The 15,047-nt window shown below is 39.7% G+C and overlaps 2 protein-coding genes across 3 annotated transcripts in view; one reads left to right on the top strand and one right to left on the bottom strand.

Moving 5' to 3' along the window:
• LOC145464983 (D(1) dopamine receptor-like) overlaps window positions 1-875 on the bottom strand; it is a 39,754-nt gene extending 38,879 nt beyond the window's left edge. For both annotated transcript variants that reach the window (XM_081448796.1, XM_081448795.1), the window contains exon 1: window positions 215-875. The gene's annotated coding sequence lies outside the window, so the exon portion shown is untranslated. The remainder of the gene's footprint in view (window positions 1-214) is intronic.
• A 5,369-nt stretch (window positions 876-6,244) lies between these two features.
• On the top strand, window positions 6,245-9,696 carry LOC145465626 (thyroxine 5-deiodinase-like). The gene is made up of 2 exons (XM_081449405.1): window positions 6,245-7,631; window positions 7,908-9,696. The coding sequence occupies exons 1-2, from the start codon at window positions 7,152-7,154 to the stop codon at window positions 8,172-8,174; spliced, it is 747 nt and encodes a 248-aa protein (XP_081305531.1). The 5' UTR covers window positions 6,245-7,151; the 3' UTR covers window positions 8,175-9,696.
• Window positions 9,697-15,047: the final 5,351 nt, after the last annotated feature.

Raw genomic sequence — 15,047 nt, 5'->3', positions numbered from 1 at the left:
TCGCTTCTGTGCTGAAATAAATTTTTTGTTTTGAAGAAAAATTTACACGACACAAAAATTGCTTAAGTTAAGAATTATTATTAAGAAATCAAAATCAAGATCACGGTTACCTTTTGAACAATGCCTGAGTACGTAGTGTACCCGGCTTGAAGACGTTTACAATTGCTTAAAAAAATCGCTCGATTTTATCTGAATTATACGGGGTGAAACATACCTTGTACAAATTTTGCCACTGTAGGAGGACTTCTTGTCGTTGAAGGCTTTTCTCAGTCGGTTTCCGTGATGTTTAAGCTTTCCATGTTTATTTTTCAGTCGACGAAACTTCTCTCTCAGATCAACATCCACCCAGCTCCAATGACCAACTAAAGTAGGAAACTATCAAGTAATGATATATAAACGCCAAAGTACAGAAAACGCTATTATCGGGTAGGCCGCTGATTGGAAAGAACATGCAGCGCATTTAAGGCGCCAGTTACGAACAGAGCTCCGCGATCTCAATCGCTTGCGAGATTTTACATCCATTTTCTTATCGCCTTAGGTCATCTAATCTATAAAACGTACCGCGGAAATGGTTTTCCCAGTTTACTACTACAAGCGCTGCCATATTCACTTCTGTGCACGCAACATTTTGTTTTAATAGCTCCGACTTACTCAATCGTCTCGGCATCGACAACAAATCAATCAAACATTGCATTACAAGGCGAAACACAGTTGAAGCGAGGCTGAGAGATTCACATTTTACGAAAAAGCTTAATACTTTTAATCCCCGAAGAAAAAATATTTTTCCCTTTAAAAACAGGTGAAATAATTTACAACCCGTTTATCAAACAAAAGACGGAGACTCTTTTACGATTCTTTAGTGTATGTGACACGACAAAATTCAAAATTCGGCTCATTCATCTTCCAGGCATTGTTCATGCATTGTTCGAAGCAGCTGTCATGAAAATATCGTCATAAAAAGGAGACAACTATGAAACATGGCTTGATAACAATAAAAGGCTGGGAGATTAAGTAACCACCATTTGTCAAATGGAACAACTTCTTAACCAATCAGCGTTCAGCAGTTAAGAAATTTACTTCTTTATATTCCGCAATGCGGCTTGGTTTTTTACCTTTATTGCCACCGTGAAGTCTGGGATTTTCATCTGTTAAATCTGTTAAACCTAAACACACAGAACGTATTGCTTTCTTTCAGTCCCTGAATGTCAGTAAAGAAAAAAACGTAATTCCAAGACTTTTATCCCAAAATCAGCTATTTACTCCCCCAAATTATTAAAGCAATTTTTGATTGCTGCAATCAAATTATTCTGTCAGAAATCCTTCCAACATCGATGTCGGTGAACGCAATCAATTGAACTAATGACGAAGCTTAGAGAAAGGACCAATCGTGAGTCAGCATTTGTCCAGGGGAACTTTCCTTTTTTTTTCTTGCATAAACCATTTTGAACTGAATGACGCGCAGGCTATCAGCGAGGTAATTCCTGATGATGTAACAGAAACGATAAACTTTGAAATCGAGTTAACCAATCACCCAAAATAATGCGCTTAATAAACTGCGGTTTTCGGGAAAGAAAACATAAATTTGATAACAGGTATACTGTGCCAATATTTGAGTAATGGACATTACAAGCTTTTCCGTGCTTCCAAGAGTTATGGAAACACAAGTGGGAGGTTTGGAGCACGAGAAATGCTGTGGGAACACGGAACTTAGACAAAAATTGCTTTTTTGGAGGTCTCCCAAATTTCCACGAGTTTCTCAATAACTCGATACAAAATGGATAAAATAGTTGTTTTTCCTCTAGAGAGAAAAAAGCGATAGCGGTGGCACTTGTTTGTTGCAATTGCTAAAAATTTCAAAATTCTCTTTGCGTGTGTGATCATCACGTCAAAGCCAGTGGTATTGCTTTTACGGAGTGAAGAAATACGATGAGAGACCGGGGCAGACTTGGAAATGGGGGTCGGCCGATTTTCCTCAAAAATCCACACACAAAGTCCATATGCCGCTGACTTATAAATGCTAAAATTTCAGCTTCCTTGATCATTTTCCACCTGATTTTCCATTTATCAAATTGATTTGAATTTTTAATAAAATGAAACTCATTCTAGTGATAAACAATGTACAAACCAATATTTGACAGTTTCAAATAGGAATTACCTTAATTTATCACGAAAATCGATGGGAATGTTTTTATGTTGACACCCTCAGTAAAGGGCCTTTAGGACGTTTTTGCGTCAATCTTAGTAATTTTTCTAGATATTACTACAATAAGGGTTAGTAAAACACCAACCTATTGCAAAAACTATAAATGTAGACGTTTAGTGCGATCGTCTGGGTGATAGTAGTTCTGAAAAGAACTGTTTTTGGTGACTGACGTTTCGTCAATCTTAGCAGAAGTCATCTTCAGAGTCGAGTGAATAGTGTTTGTCAGTCTATTGTGTTATAAGTCTCGTTCGTTCAGTTTGGCGAAACGTCAGTCACCAACAACAGTTTTTTTCAGAACTACCGTCACCCGGACAATTACACAGGACGAACTACCTAATACCCATTTACTATGAAATGCAGACATGTTAAGAGACAATAAGTCCGTCCGTTATGCATCTCGTTGGAGCTGTACTCATAAGCTGTCCTCATGTCCTCATATAAACCTAAAACCTAACTTGAGCTAACCCTAAGCCTAGGTAGGTGCTAACCCTAATTTCTTTACAGCATTTTATTTGAGATTTCAGGATATTCCCCTCACCTATTCCATGGGACTACACGATGCGCAAGGGAATTAGTTCCCAGCAGACTCTCAGTGCAGTGAATTGTAACCCTGATTTTCTAAAAGACGTCTGTGCGCTCTGATTTCCGACCATTTCCCTCACCTATCCCATGATTGGGACGCCTGTGTAGCAAGAGTTCCCTTTCTGCATTCTGACCGCGCGTAAATTGGAGCGAGAGCAAAAATTAGACGAAGCAGGGAGTGGTGGGGCGAGCTGAGTTTTTGGTCTCATCTAAATTTACGCGCGGTCAGAATGCGGAAAAGCTCTTCCTAAGGGAACGCTTGCTACGCAGGCTAATGAATGGGAAAAATCGACAAGTAATTGTTTTTGTGAAGCGTCTCCTTGGCGAGAACTCTAACCCCAACTTCAGCAACCCCTAACCCTAGGCGCCTAATTTTCTATAACACGTTTGCGCCATGAGATTTCTGGGCATTCCCCATATCTATCCCAGAGGGATAGTCGATGCGCAGGGAAATTCCTTTCATTCACCTTCTCAGTGGCGAAAATTCTATTCTTACTCTAAGACCTAAACCCTGACCCTAACCCTAACGTACATTCGCGGAACACAAACTGACTATATGTAATATTTATGTAACCTAAAAGACCAAACTATTGGAAAATATGTATGTATAAATGCATGTTATGTGGCAATAACTAGGAGCTGTTCGCATCTTGACAAATCCCATGATACCTAGAGGGTCTCAATTTAATGATGTCTTTCATGGCTAATGGCTAACTTACAACAACAACAACTGGCTTTATTTGCATAACCATAAGAGCACTACTGTGTTACAAAAGCTTTTGTAAACTTAAGCTGAAACAGTAATGATTACCGTGAACATGTAATAAAGTTATGATATAGCAATCAAGTTACATCGGTAACATTTGGAAGAGGAATATTGCTTCGATCAAAGCAAGATGAAATGAATTTTGCTAATAGAATATTAACATAATGATTTGTAGAAGTCATAAGAAAAGTTGGAACTTACCGATGACTTACTTTCCTTACGGTTAACAGATGTCTTTAATTAACAATTAACTTTTATTTTAAAAAAAAAGAAAGTCGAACGACTTTATTGATGACTTTAAAACATTTTATGGTCTTAGAAGCATTCCAGGAAGGAAAATGGTTTTATTATGAGAATTGTTGAGTAATATAGCTTACAAGCCACAAGACAAGACACAAAAAACGTCTTGAGTAGAGATCTTGAGAGTTTCACTTTCGAGGCTAAACTCTCAACTAGGAGACTGTCGCTCATGAAATTCGTGATGACGGAGCCTCTGCCGCGCCCCTAAACATCAAAAATGGACATCATTGAACAACCTCGTTCCAGGGCTTCTCACCTTACCGAAAGAGCGGAAAGAGGAGAGACCGGGTTGCTCTTTGAACTGATGACGTCATAATTCCTATTTGGTTTTTCTATTAGGAAAAACCTTCCAACTACTGGATAGCCGAGCAGATTAATGAACTCTCGTTAATATTCAAGAACTCACCAGAAGTTTTAAACATCACGCAATGCATGTCACGAAGTCCAGATCACGTGATACGCCTGTACTTTATTCACGCAACAGGTTTAAAACGTTAAGAAATTCATGAATATTCACCAATAATAAGCAACACACAGGGAAAACTCCAATAATCAAGAGAACATTTCTTTGCGGCCGAACTCAAACAAACAAGGGAATTACGTCATCACTTTCCATCAAGCTTGTTTCTGGATATTGGCGTGACACACGGTCACGAAATTAAAATCACGACACTTTGATTGAGTTATTCTTCTTCTTTTAATAGTTTTACCCTATTAACTCTTAACTAAAACCTTTTTTCCCTTTGTTATTGAAGTAAGGTTTCAATTCTTAAATATATGTTGTAATCGTATATCATTTATCTTTACAAGATAACCAAGGGTAATGGAACTGACTAATAAAACTTATCCCTGAACTTAGTGTTGACGATGAAAACCTTGTTAGAAGCTGTGAGAATTATGACGTCAAGCATGCTATTTATGGCTATTATGCGCGGCAAGGTCACGATTATCCAGACCAAGAAATGTCTATATATGTAAATAACTGAAACTACTGGATGTTTGACGTCATCATTTTTCTCACGCATGAACCGTAGCCACAGGCTGCCCAAGCTTTTGTCGAGAGTGTTACTTTGTATTTGTCATAGCCAGAAAAATTGTCGTATTTTAGATTAAAGTCCTTAGCAGTGGGATCACGAAAACCGTTTAAAACCACCACTACAAGGTCCCAGACTCGCAACAGGATACAAACATGGCAAAATTAAGTTTATTTTAATCTTGTCGCTTCGGTCGTTCGTAAAACCGATTTGCGCTAATCTGGGGTTAAGAGTCACTAGGTTTTAATTTCAGTCCGTTTCAGAAGCGCCCGTTCAATTTCCGCTAATTTAAGGGACGATTGGAGATAGTCCAAAGTGAAAACTGCTGAGCCGACGGTACGGAAATTAAGAGAGATGAGTTTTTCTTTTCTGGTCTTTTCTGAGGGAAATAATTGTTGGTGTTTCATAAATGACTTAACCCGAAGTTAACGTTTAACATGACCCTATGTTGGACAATCGGTCCTTAAGTAATTGACCAAAATATGCTCGACTTTCTCAGTTACAGCGAGTCCGATATACATTCTTGTAGTTCTTAGCGGTCAACCCGTTGTCATATTACTGCTCGTGACTTGAGCGTGGGTCGTCTGTATATTGTCAAGCACCAAGAGAGTCTCTCTATCAGCACGGTTTAGTGGATGATTCCCGTAAGTAAAATATTTTACTACTCAAAATTCGATGAAAGGACAGGTGAAGAAAAAACGTTTAAGGTGTTTAAGCTTTACTTGATCTTTTGACCGTGCCGATATCTTTTATCGCGTATACAATAATACCCCACGATTATTTACTCAACTGCATTCAGTGCAATAGAGCTACCGCGAGAGACAAGCACAAGTGCTTTCTCACGCTACTTGCACTCTAGCAGACCGGTATAACAGGTTATTGTTAATCCCCGCATTCCGACCTCCGCGTGAGACCGACGAGAAGGGTTCACAACCAGGATTTCGGAAAAGTAAATATTTGAGGTTACAAAATTATTGTTAGAGTGAAGCATGCAGCACAGCTGAAATAACGGCTGCTCATTTGCATTATGATTTGATATACGTACAGCCTCCCCATAGAGCTGCAATATAACTGCTCAGTTCTCAAAAATATTTATTGCAATACCCCGGGTTTGTAATAAGATATATACAATTACTGTGAAAACATATCAAGTACCATTTGCATAGTGCCGATGTGAAAAAAGATTATATCACTGAGTCAGTAAGCCACTTACATCAGAAAACTTGATTCAGTAGTGCAACCTTGAATAGTTACTGGAAATCATCAATGATACGATATTTTTTAAGTGAAAAATCTCAAAATGCAATCATTGGTCCAGCAGGTAAACCTTTGAAGGGGGCGTATAGGCATACGACAAAAGAACGGAACCACAATGGCTGAGTAAAAGTGTGTTCTTATTTCTTGCTATGACAAACGACTCATTAGGCTCATGTTAATGGAGCGTTATCTTTGATGTCGGTAGAAGCGGAAGCGAAATGTGAAATAGTTTCTTTTTTCTTAAGACCGGACACTTCAGTAAAAGCATTTTGAAGCCAGTGTGTTTGTTGTTATTGTGTGGCTTGAACTGCACGGCCAGGTGTTAGCGGCGCATGAGTCGTAACGTACAGTACTGATTTGTTGTTAATTGCATTAGATTAGGAGCGCGCCCCAAGGGATACATTTGTATATGGCGGCTTGATTGACTCTTAATAATCACGATAATTGTGCAGTGACTTTACACCTTGAGCACGAAAGCGAAAAAACATCAGTGAATTATCCATAAAGATCACAAAATCGAAAATTAAGAGCACATAACATCAGTTAAGCGTTTAGTGGACTCAAATTTCGATTTCCTGCGTCATGAAACGAGTGACTGGTTTTTGGCACCAGTCAACACAAAATAGAACAATTAACGACGTGGACCATGCATGGTTTCGCATTTTAAACTTAAAGGTAAGGAATTATTAGAAAAAAAAAAAGAAAAAGTAGTAAATATTCAAGACAAGCAGAGTTCTCTGCTCGAAGATTTCATTTTTCTGAGAATATTCTCGGGTTTTCCGCTCCCACTACTCATTTCACTGTGGGATGACATGGTGTCATTTTTAATTGTGGTAATTATACACCGGGCAGTAGATTTGCTGTCGTATTGTTCTAAGTCACTCACCGAAAGCGGATTTTTTTTACGTGGACTGAGTAGGCGGGTATATAAAAAGCAACAAACAAAATATTTGTTCATTCGGGAACGATTCGAAACCAAGTATTGGTGAGCTCTTTGATTGCAGTCTAAATGTTTGTGGAATTTCAAGGCATGCAGAGGTTTTTCCTCTATACGACACTCGTTTTTGTGTTCACCGTCGGATGGCTCTTAAAGATTGTCCCTTTTTTCAAGTCATTCGTCAGCATTGCTATGTGCAAAATGACAGACACTTCCTTGCCAACGGAACTTTACTGGGATTCGCTGTTTACCTGGAAAATGCTTCAGAATGTTTATCATTGCGTGCTCGCTGACAAGAATAAGAAAGTCAAACTGCACGGCAAGGCCTACAACTCGCCAGTCGTGTCGGTCGATGGAAAACGTTGCCACCGGCTTCTGGACTTTGCAAGGGGCAGCCGACCTCTGGTGCTTAATTTCGGGAGCTCAACCTGCCCAGTGTTCATGCAAATGTTGAAAAGGTACCAACAATTAAAGAACGACTTTGCAGAGGTGGCCGATTTTGCTGTGGTCTACATCGAAGAGGCACATCCAGTCGATGGCTGGGCATTTAAGGTAACAAAAAATGCTTTCCTTTTTACCGTGTGCAGCTCATAGTGCTCATGTCTATTTTTAACATGTAAATGCACTTTAAATAATTTGCTGGCCTGCACAGATGAGATCGATATAAACAACTTTGTTGTCAAGCGGTGGCCATCGACCAAACTTGGAGAAGTGCCACAAACTCGACACAGTGCCGTTAGAGCTGACTAAACAAACTCCAGACAATTAGAGGAAAATTAAAATAAAAGAGCCAAATGATTATACTGCTCTTGTTTTTATCTTAATCAGGGGATCAGTGACATTCCAATGCACCGTACACAACTTGAGAGATGTAAGGCCGCTCAGAAGATGACAACATCCGTCGACCTTTCTGGTTGTATTGTGGCGGTGGATTCCATGTTAAACGCGGCAAATATCGCCTACGGTGCTGTGCCAATTCGACTGTACATCGTGCAAAACAATGAAATTGCCTACGAGGGTGGCCCAGGGCCCATGAAATACCGAATGCAAGAGGTGAAGACATGGTTGGACCGAGCAAAGTTACTACAACAATGACGTTGTGTTTAAAATGTTGCGAGAGACTGACAGAGAAAACTGGTGTTAAGTTTCTCCTTTGCCGATAAGAGAGGAATCTTTGCGTAAGAGAAGAAATACCACAGAAGGGTTCAGACTGTCCAAAGCAAAAACTGATATGGCAATCAAATCAAAAAGATATATCAAGAGGACACTCCGGCATGGTTCAAAGACTAGAGAAACTAACCCTGGCCTTGCCAAGCCGTCAGGCGTTTCCGGCTCTGGTTATAAGCCTAGATTGAAATCCCGGATCAGGAGTAACAAGATGAAAATGGATTTTGCTCTAGTGATAAATTAATTAAACCTTGAAAAACTTTAAGAAGGCGGGCATACTCGAGTCAATGCCCTTTGGAAACTTTAGTGAAGCATACCATGTCCACAACATATACTTAGTTCTGACAGCGAAAGACGATAATTTAGTTAACAATTTCCAGTAAGAATGGGTAGCATAAGTGCTTTTCACGTTCTCATCTTTGACGGAAAAGTAATTAAAAAAAAGAAACTTCAGTGTTTGATCCACATTCCTTCGCATTAATAACCATTATATAGATCACATATTATATATTCTTCTTTTCAGACTCCTATCGTTTATTGTTTGAAACATGTGAATATGGTAGTAGTGCCTGTATTTTTTGTTACTGAATAGACTTCTCACCATTTGTATATACGTCTTCGCATCCAATTTGTATATACGTCAGCAGCGTGTAGCTACGTAAACAAATAGTCTTTAGGGTTCTCTAATCATAGACTAACTCAGCGAAATCTTACGTTTTTTTGTCACTGAGTATCAGAACTGCTTTCTCTAAATACATTTACGTCTAATGTCTCAGTCAAGTAATTCTTGTGGGATCTTTATTCAGTGATCAAAGCCACCGTTTCCGAAATATCTTTGCAAGATCTAACCACAAAAGCAAAGCACTTCCTATTAAATCAGTAAGCAATTACTGAATTAACGTTTGACACTGGGCAGGGGTCTTCATCTGGCCTGCAAAAGATGTTCATTTAACATGTGTACATGTGTATTGTGTATTAGTACAAGTTGATCAAGTAATAGCAGAGGGTACCAAATGGGGCATTTTACGTTTTTGACACGTTCGCACGAATTTTAACCTTGTTCGCGTATCGCATATGCTTTTAGCTACTTCTAACAAGCACGTGTCTGTTAGTTGCTATCCATCGTGTCCACGAGTCACACACTTATTTTGGCCCTCATCACGTGCCACCCTCATAAAAGAGTGCGATTGCTGTGAAAGATATTAACTTGTCTTTTTGGTCCATTTGCACCAAATGCGCAGAAGACAAAGAGGTTTGTCAGGCTTGGAATGTAAGAACAACAAAACGGTTTCTTGGGTACCCGTCGATGCATAACCTTTTGCTGACTGCTGTTTTGCTCCGGATGGGCAACACAATCGTAAACCATTGAAATCAGCTCCTTCTTCAAATGTCTTTACTGCTGTTAATAACGCATTATATTTAATCTTTTTGTGGTATTGGCTTATATATCAATAAGCTATTTCCTACGCTAAAAGGCTATTAAGGTTTTACTAAACACCGGCATCTGGGCGATATGTTTTTGAAAGGACATTCCAGCTGGTTAGTCAAGTTTAACGTGTTGATACAATTACCTGGAATGAACGCCTACGCAATGTTTGTTGGTGTGAAAAAAACTGGACAACATTTACAAACTCTGCAATTTCATTAGTTCTCTTTCCCTTCAGCTTCTCTCTTCTCCTATCAAAATACACTCTTTAGACCAGCAACAACTTCAACGACTTCAAAGCGGTGTCCATTTTCAGGGGACTGTGCAACTTATTGGGTCCAGTTCTGTCATTCCGCGCAAAAATTTTCCATAAGCATGGAAACAAAATTTTCTTCAACCTTGGTACTCTTCATTTCTAGCGATGTCGAGAACAGTTTCACATAGTAACCCTAACATTGGCAGCTTGCTGATATTGAAATGTGGGTGGCCATCCTGCGTGCTGACACTACAATTTTCTTTTTGTTGATAGTGTTCGACACATGATCAGTAGTGCATTTATGGTAACAGGCGTGTATGATACCCGCAAAATATTACTTTATTCCTTTACGGAAAAAGAGAATTTAGACGTATCACTTCGGAACTGCGGCGGAAAGAAATTATTGGGCAAAAAAAAGGTTTCTGAAACCGTGTCTCTGAAAGGTTTTGTCTTTTGACACTATTATCCTGGCCCAGTCAGTTACTCGTCTCAGGAGCCCAGTTTGTCCTTAATCCTACAAGCCGGAATACTTAGCTGTTGTAATGCCTCTCGAGAAACTGTCTGAAAGGGGAGATGAGGACTTCGTGGCTACTTTAGAGCATTTTTGAGTGTTTCGAGTATGCGAGTCCCGGATGGCGCTCTTTTTCACTTATAATATGGGAGAGCCTATCCATAGAGAAACAACGCAGCAGCTTTATACATATAGTCGGCAACTTTCGACCCCCAGTGGTCTGGAACTATCATGTATATGCTATAGAAGACTCGTGAGTCACGAGCTCGAGTAAAACGATTTGCCAAAAAAAAACAACTCATCCGGCCTTTCCTAAATATTGTGTCAAATCATTTATCCGTTTCAGTAAATAAGAGAGAGCAAATAGGTTAAGTTTGTGAAATATTCAGATATCAAACTGAGGATAGTTGTGCAAGAGTTTACAATTGGATCTGGAGCAAAGCGGTTTGATAATAATATAACATTAGTACTAATCTCGGACAAACCACAAGTTTTTTAATCCAACAAAGAGTTACTTAGACCAATGTCGGTATGTCTAATCAAGGAGCACGGAATCTCTAGATCTAAAGAAAATCCGGGGATATATAAGTGGTACGGCGCTTAAAGTATACACATACCAAATCATCAGAGCTTTTTTTAGGTGAATAGTAATCTTGCAATGAGGCAAGTATGTTATTTTTTAACTGAAATGTCTTACGTGTTGGAGATAGCGGGTCAGAAGTCGGAACTGCTAGACCATGTAACGACTATAGAGACTTTAAGCCTCTCGAGCAATACTCAGTAAACATTGCACAATCAACAAACAACTCATTTTGTAAGACGATGTCTTGTTTTAAGTCCTCGTACATAGTTTTTAGCAAAGGAATTCTATAATAAGAGAGATTTATTACATGTTTTACTTTCCCAAATACATTTGGCTTAGGATACCTCATCTTCAATGACGAGAAAAACTCTGCATATTCTAACTGTTACTCTGTGGTCAGTGATCGATTCATTTTGCTGATGTGGTTTTTTACACTTGTTTGTTCTTGTTTCAAGGAGAAAAATAAGTTAAATAAATTAAATTAAAAATAACTCTAATGCGTTTCTCATGGCCAAGACACTTAACTCTCACAGTGCCTCTCTCCAGCCAGCTGTATAAATGGCTTCTGGTAAATTTAATGCTGGGGGTAACCCTGCGGTGGACGAGTATCCTATCCAGGGGGGAGTGGAAATACTCCCGTCGCTTCGTGCTGCAGAAATCGTGATAAGCTCCGGCCTAATGATGGGCCACTTTGCTCGTGTGCAGGTTATGGCGTTTCTATTTGACGTGCAACTTATTGAGGAAAACGTGGCGCTCTTCCTGGCCGATTTGGTTTTTTTTTTTTATCTTCCGTTTTGAATGTCACTCGAGCGCTGGCGCCCAGTCTTTAGCTGATCTGCTTCTTTGGTTTCAGGCACTCGCTGTCTATTTTAAACGTCCGCGGTGTAAAATTGGTTTCATTATTTACTCTGTTCTTGGGGGCCTTGGATTGTAAGGTTTTGACTGTTCTTGCCGCTATCCTATATTGCCTAATCAATTAGACGACGTACCCTCATTTTTCTCTGGGGGAGGGAGTTTCCAACAAAGTTTTATCCTGGAAACGATTCTATTAATCGAGCAAATTAATGATTTTACCAAAATGTTCCGAAATTTTAATCCTAAATTTTATTCCTAAAGTTTTCAGAACGAGCTATTTTAATTTGAAAATCCCTTTTATATACCTAAATAATGGGTTTTAATCGTACCCTTCTCTTTACTTCAACTTATTAAAACCCTACATTTTTTTATACACCCCATGCCCAAGCCTGAAAAAGATAAAGGAACCCTTTCGTGTGGAGCTTTCCCATACAGATCCTTATAAGAGTGCCCCATCCCTCCTGTCCTATTTTACGAGTGTTAGTCGATTCGGCTGCGTCTGGTTGCTATTTCGTAATAAAATGGCTCGGTAGTAGTCTAATTGCTGAATTTAATGAAATTAACAGATTAACTTCTGTTCACGCAGAAGTTTTGGTCTTCTTTCAAGTTCCTAAAATATAAGGAAACAACAATTTTGTGGTTTGGCTGTGAAGCCTTACAACGGCCTGCAGTTATGCCTTGTTTGATTAGAGGACCATTTGTATGACGAAACGTTTAATTCATATTTAAGAGATAAAACAAATAATCTGAACAACTGAATTCGTGATGATTATAATCCCATAAAATCACAAATAATCTTTAAAGTATTACAGCCCAGCCGAGCGTGAAACAACAGCAATATAAAGCCTGCGACTAAGACAGCTATGAATATTTAATAGGTACAAGATGAATAAAAAGGACTAGAGGACGTGATCGCTCTGGTGAGACTTTGTACTCTTACTGGCGAGAACGTGCAGGCATTTTAGAGTCATTTTTTAAATAATTAGGAGCTGTGGGATTATTTTTCCAAAGCGAGACAAGTGTCGTAATCCTATTCAGAAGCACACACGGAAACTTGGCTAACGACAAATTACATTATCTTGTGCCATGCAGGTCGGCACACACTAAGGGACATGTGGCGAGAACACGAAGCAGGGACATGCTGCAGCAACAGTTTTCCTCGTGTCACAGTCTCGTTTTCGAGAACAATCTGTTACCCGCGACATGTTGCATGAAATTCAGCTGGTTTGAATTCGATGGTCACTGAAGCAGGGACAAAATGACCTCAATTTTCAATGTCGCATAGTGCGCACTGCCCTTGCAAACTGTATCCGCTACAACACATTTTAATGCCAGCATAATGCACCAGTTTGCGTACTGCTCCTGCAACATGCGTCCTTTGTCTACACACAAAAGGGCTTGTTCCGCTTCATAGACGCCGCCGTAACGTATCCCCTAGTGTGTGCCGACCTTAAAGTACACGTCCATTTGCCGCCATTACACTAACAAGCCACTATTCAATAAAAAAAAAATCCTAATTCAGAAGCACAGACGCAAACTTGGCCAACGACAAATTACGTTATCTTTTGCCATGTCTGAAGGTCGGCACACACTAGGAGACATGTGGCGAGAACACGAAGCAGGGACATGTTGCAGCGACAGTTTTCCTTGTGTCATAGTCCCGTTTTCGAATCATGAGCACCGTTCATGCAAACTGTATCCAATACATGTACAACACATTTTAATGTCTCAATCCGCTTCGTGTGCACCAGCTTGCTTACTGTTCCTCCAACATGCGTCCCATGCCTACGTACAAAAGGGCCTGTTCCCGCTTCATAGACGCCGCCGTAACGTCCATTTGCCGCCATTACACTAACAAGCCCCTATTCAATAAAAAAAAACGTAATTAGATACTATAGAAAGTAAGCCCCAATTGCTTTTTTTTTTTTTGCTTTACTCTGTTTTTTTCTTTACTTGGGTCTGGTAAAGTATCTGGTTTCACATGTTACGCAACGTGATTGGTATAAAAGCTAACGCCACTTTCTGATCCAGTCTGAAGTAAAACCAAACCCAATTGCAAGCCGCGCGCTCACGTTTCTCCTCGCTTCACTTCAGCTACATGCTCTTACTATGAGTTTTGATTGGTTCTTTAGATTGTGTGTCCCTTGTGGTACCATCGGCTCAACCAATCAAATGCGGAAAAAAAAAAACAATAACGACTTGGTCACGCGCATTTACCCGCGTCTCGCTCTGGTGACATGTTCTTGCTTCGTCTTCTAATTTGTCCATTGTCCTGTTTACGTTAATCGTGATTGGCCAATGTAATTGCTTTGTTTTGGGCACTCAACACAAAAAGTACTCAGTAAGGCCGTTTTCTTTTCGGAACCAGCCGCTTCTCAAATAAAACATCTTGGCTCATTCAACTAAAGTGTAGCAATAGGAACTGTTTTCGATTAGAAGTGTTGTACAAACTTTTTCAGTTGATTTGGGCCAATGCAAGAGCCCATCACGGGCGAGGGTAATTCAATTTGCGAGAAGTAAGATGTAAAGAATACTGAAGATGGAATTTGCCCCTTTAGCCTAGATTCAGTGTTCCATTTTCTGCATTCAGGACTTCAACCTTGTTGAGCCGGTTAGCCGCCTTTCAATCTTCATTGGCCTATTCCATATACGACCAAAACCTTTCTAGCTTGCTGATGGCGAGAAAAATTGGGGCGACAGCAAAAACATCGACGTGCATGAGAGTTATGGGGCGCGCGGTCGGAATGTGGAAAAAGCTTTTACGTTCGTACAGGAACTCTTGCTACGCAAACTTAATCTTTATTATCTGCTTCTTTTTAGCGTCGGTCGGCGCCTTTTGCCCGCTTCTCTTCTGCCTTGTCATCTTAAGTCACCAATATACAGTTAAACCTCGAGCTCCATCTCTTTTTATAACTGATAAGTCGATTACTCTAACCCACTCCATCTCGAAATCAAATAATTTCCCGTGGATATTCTTTTTCATTCATTTACTATTTCCAACGATTTTTCGTTTTCCTTGAGATATAGACAGCGGGTTCAACTGTAATTCAAGGCCGTTAAATGCGTCAGCGTACCGTGATTTTGAATGAGACTTATTCAGTATTGTTGTCATAATTTGCGTATTGGTTATTGGGAGGTTTTATGCAAAGAAAATCGAGTTAATGAACTTG

The sequence above is a fragment of the Orbicella franksi genome, chromosome 13, assembly GCF_964199315.1.
Source record: "Orbicella franksi chromosome 13, jaOrbFran1.1, whole genome shotgun sequence".
NCBI classification, from domain to species: Eukaryota; Metazoa; Cnidaria; class Anthozoa; order Scleractinia; family Merulinidae; genus Orbicella; species Orbicella franksi.
Note: the sequence above shows the minus strand (reverse complement) of the source record. Positions and strands in the feature narration are given on the sequence as shown.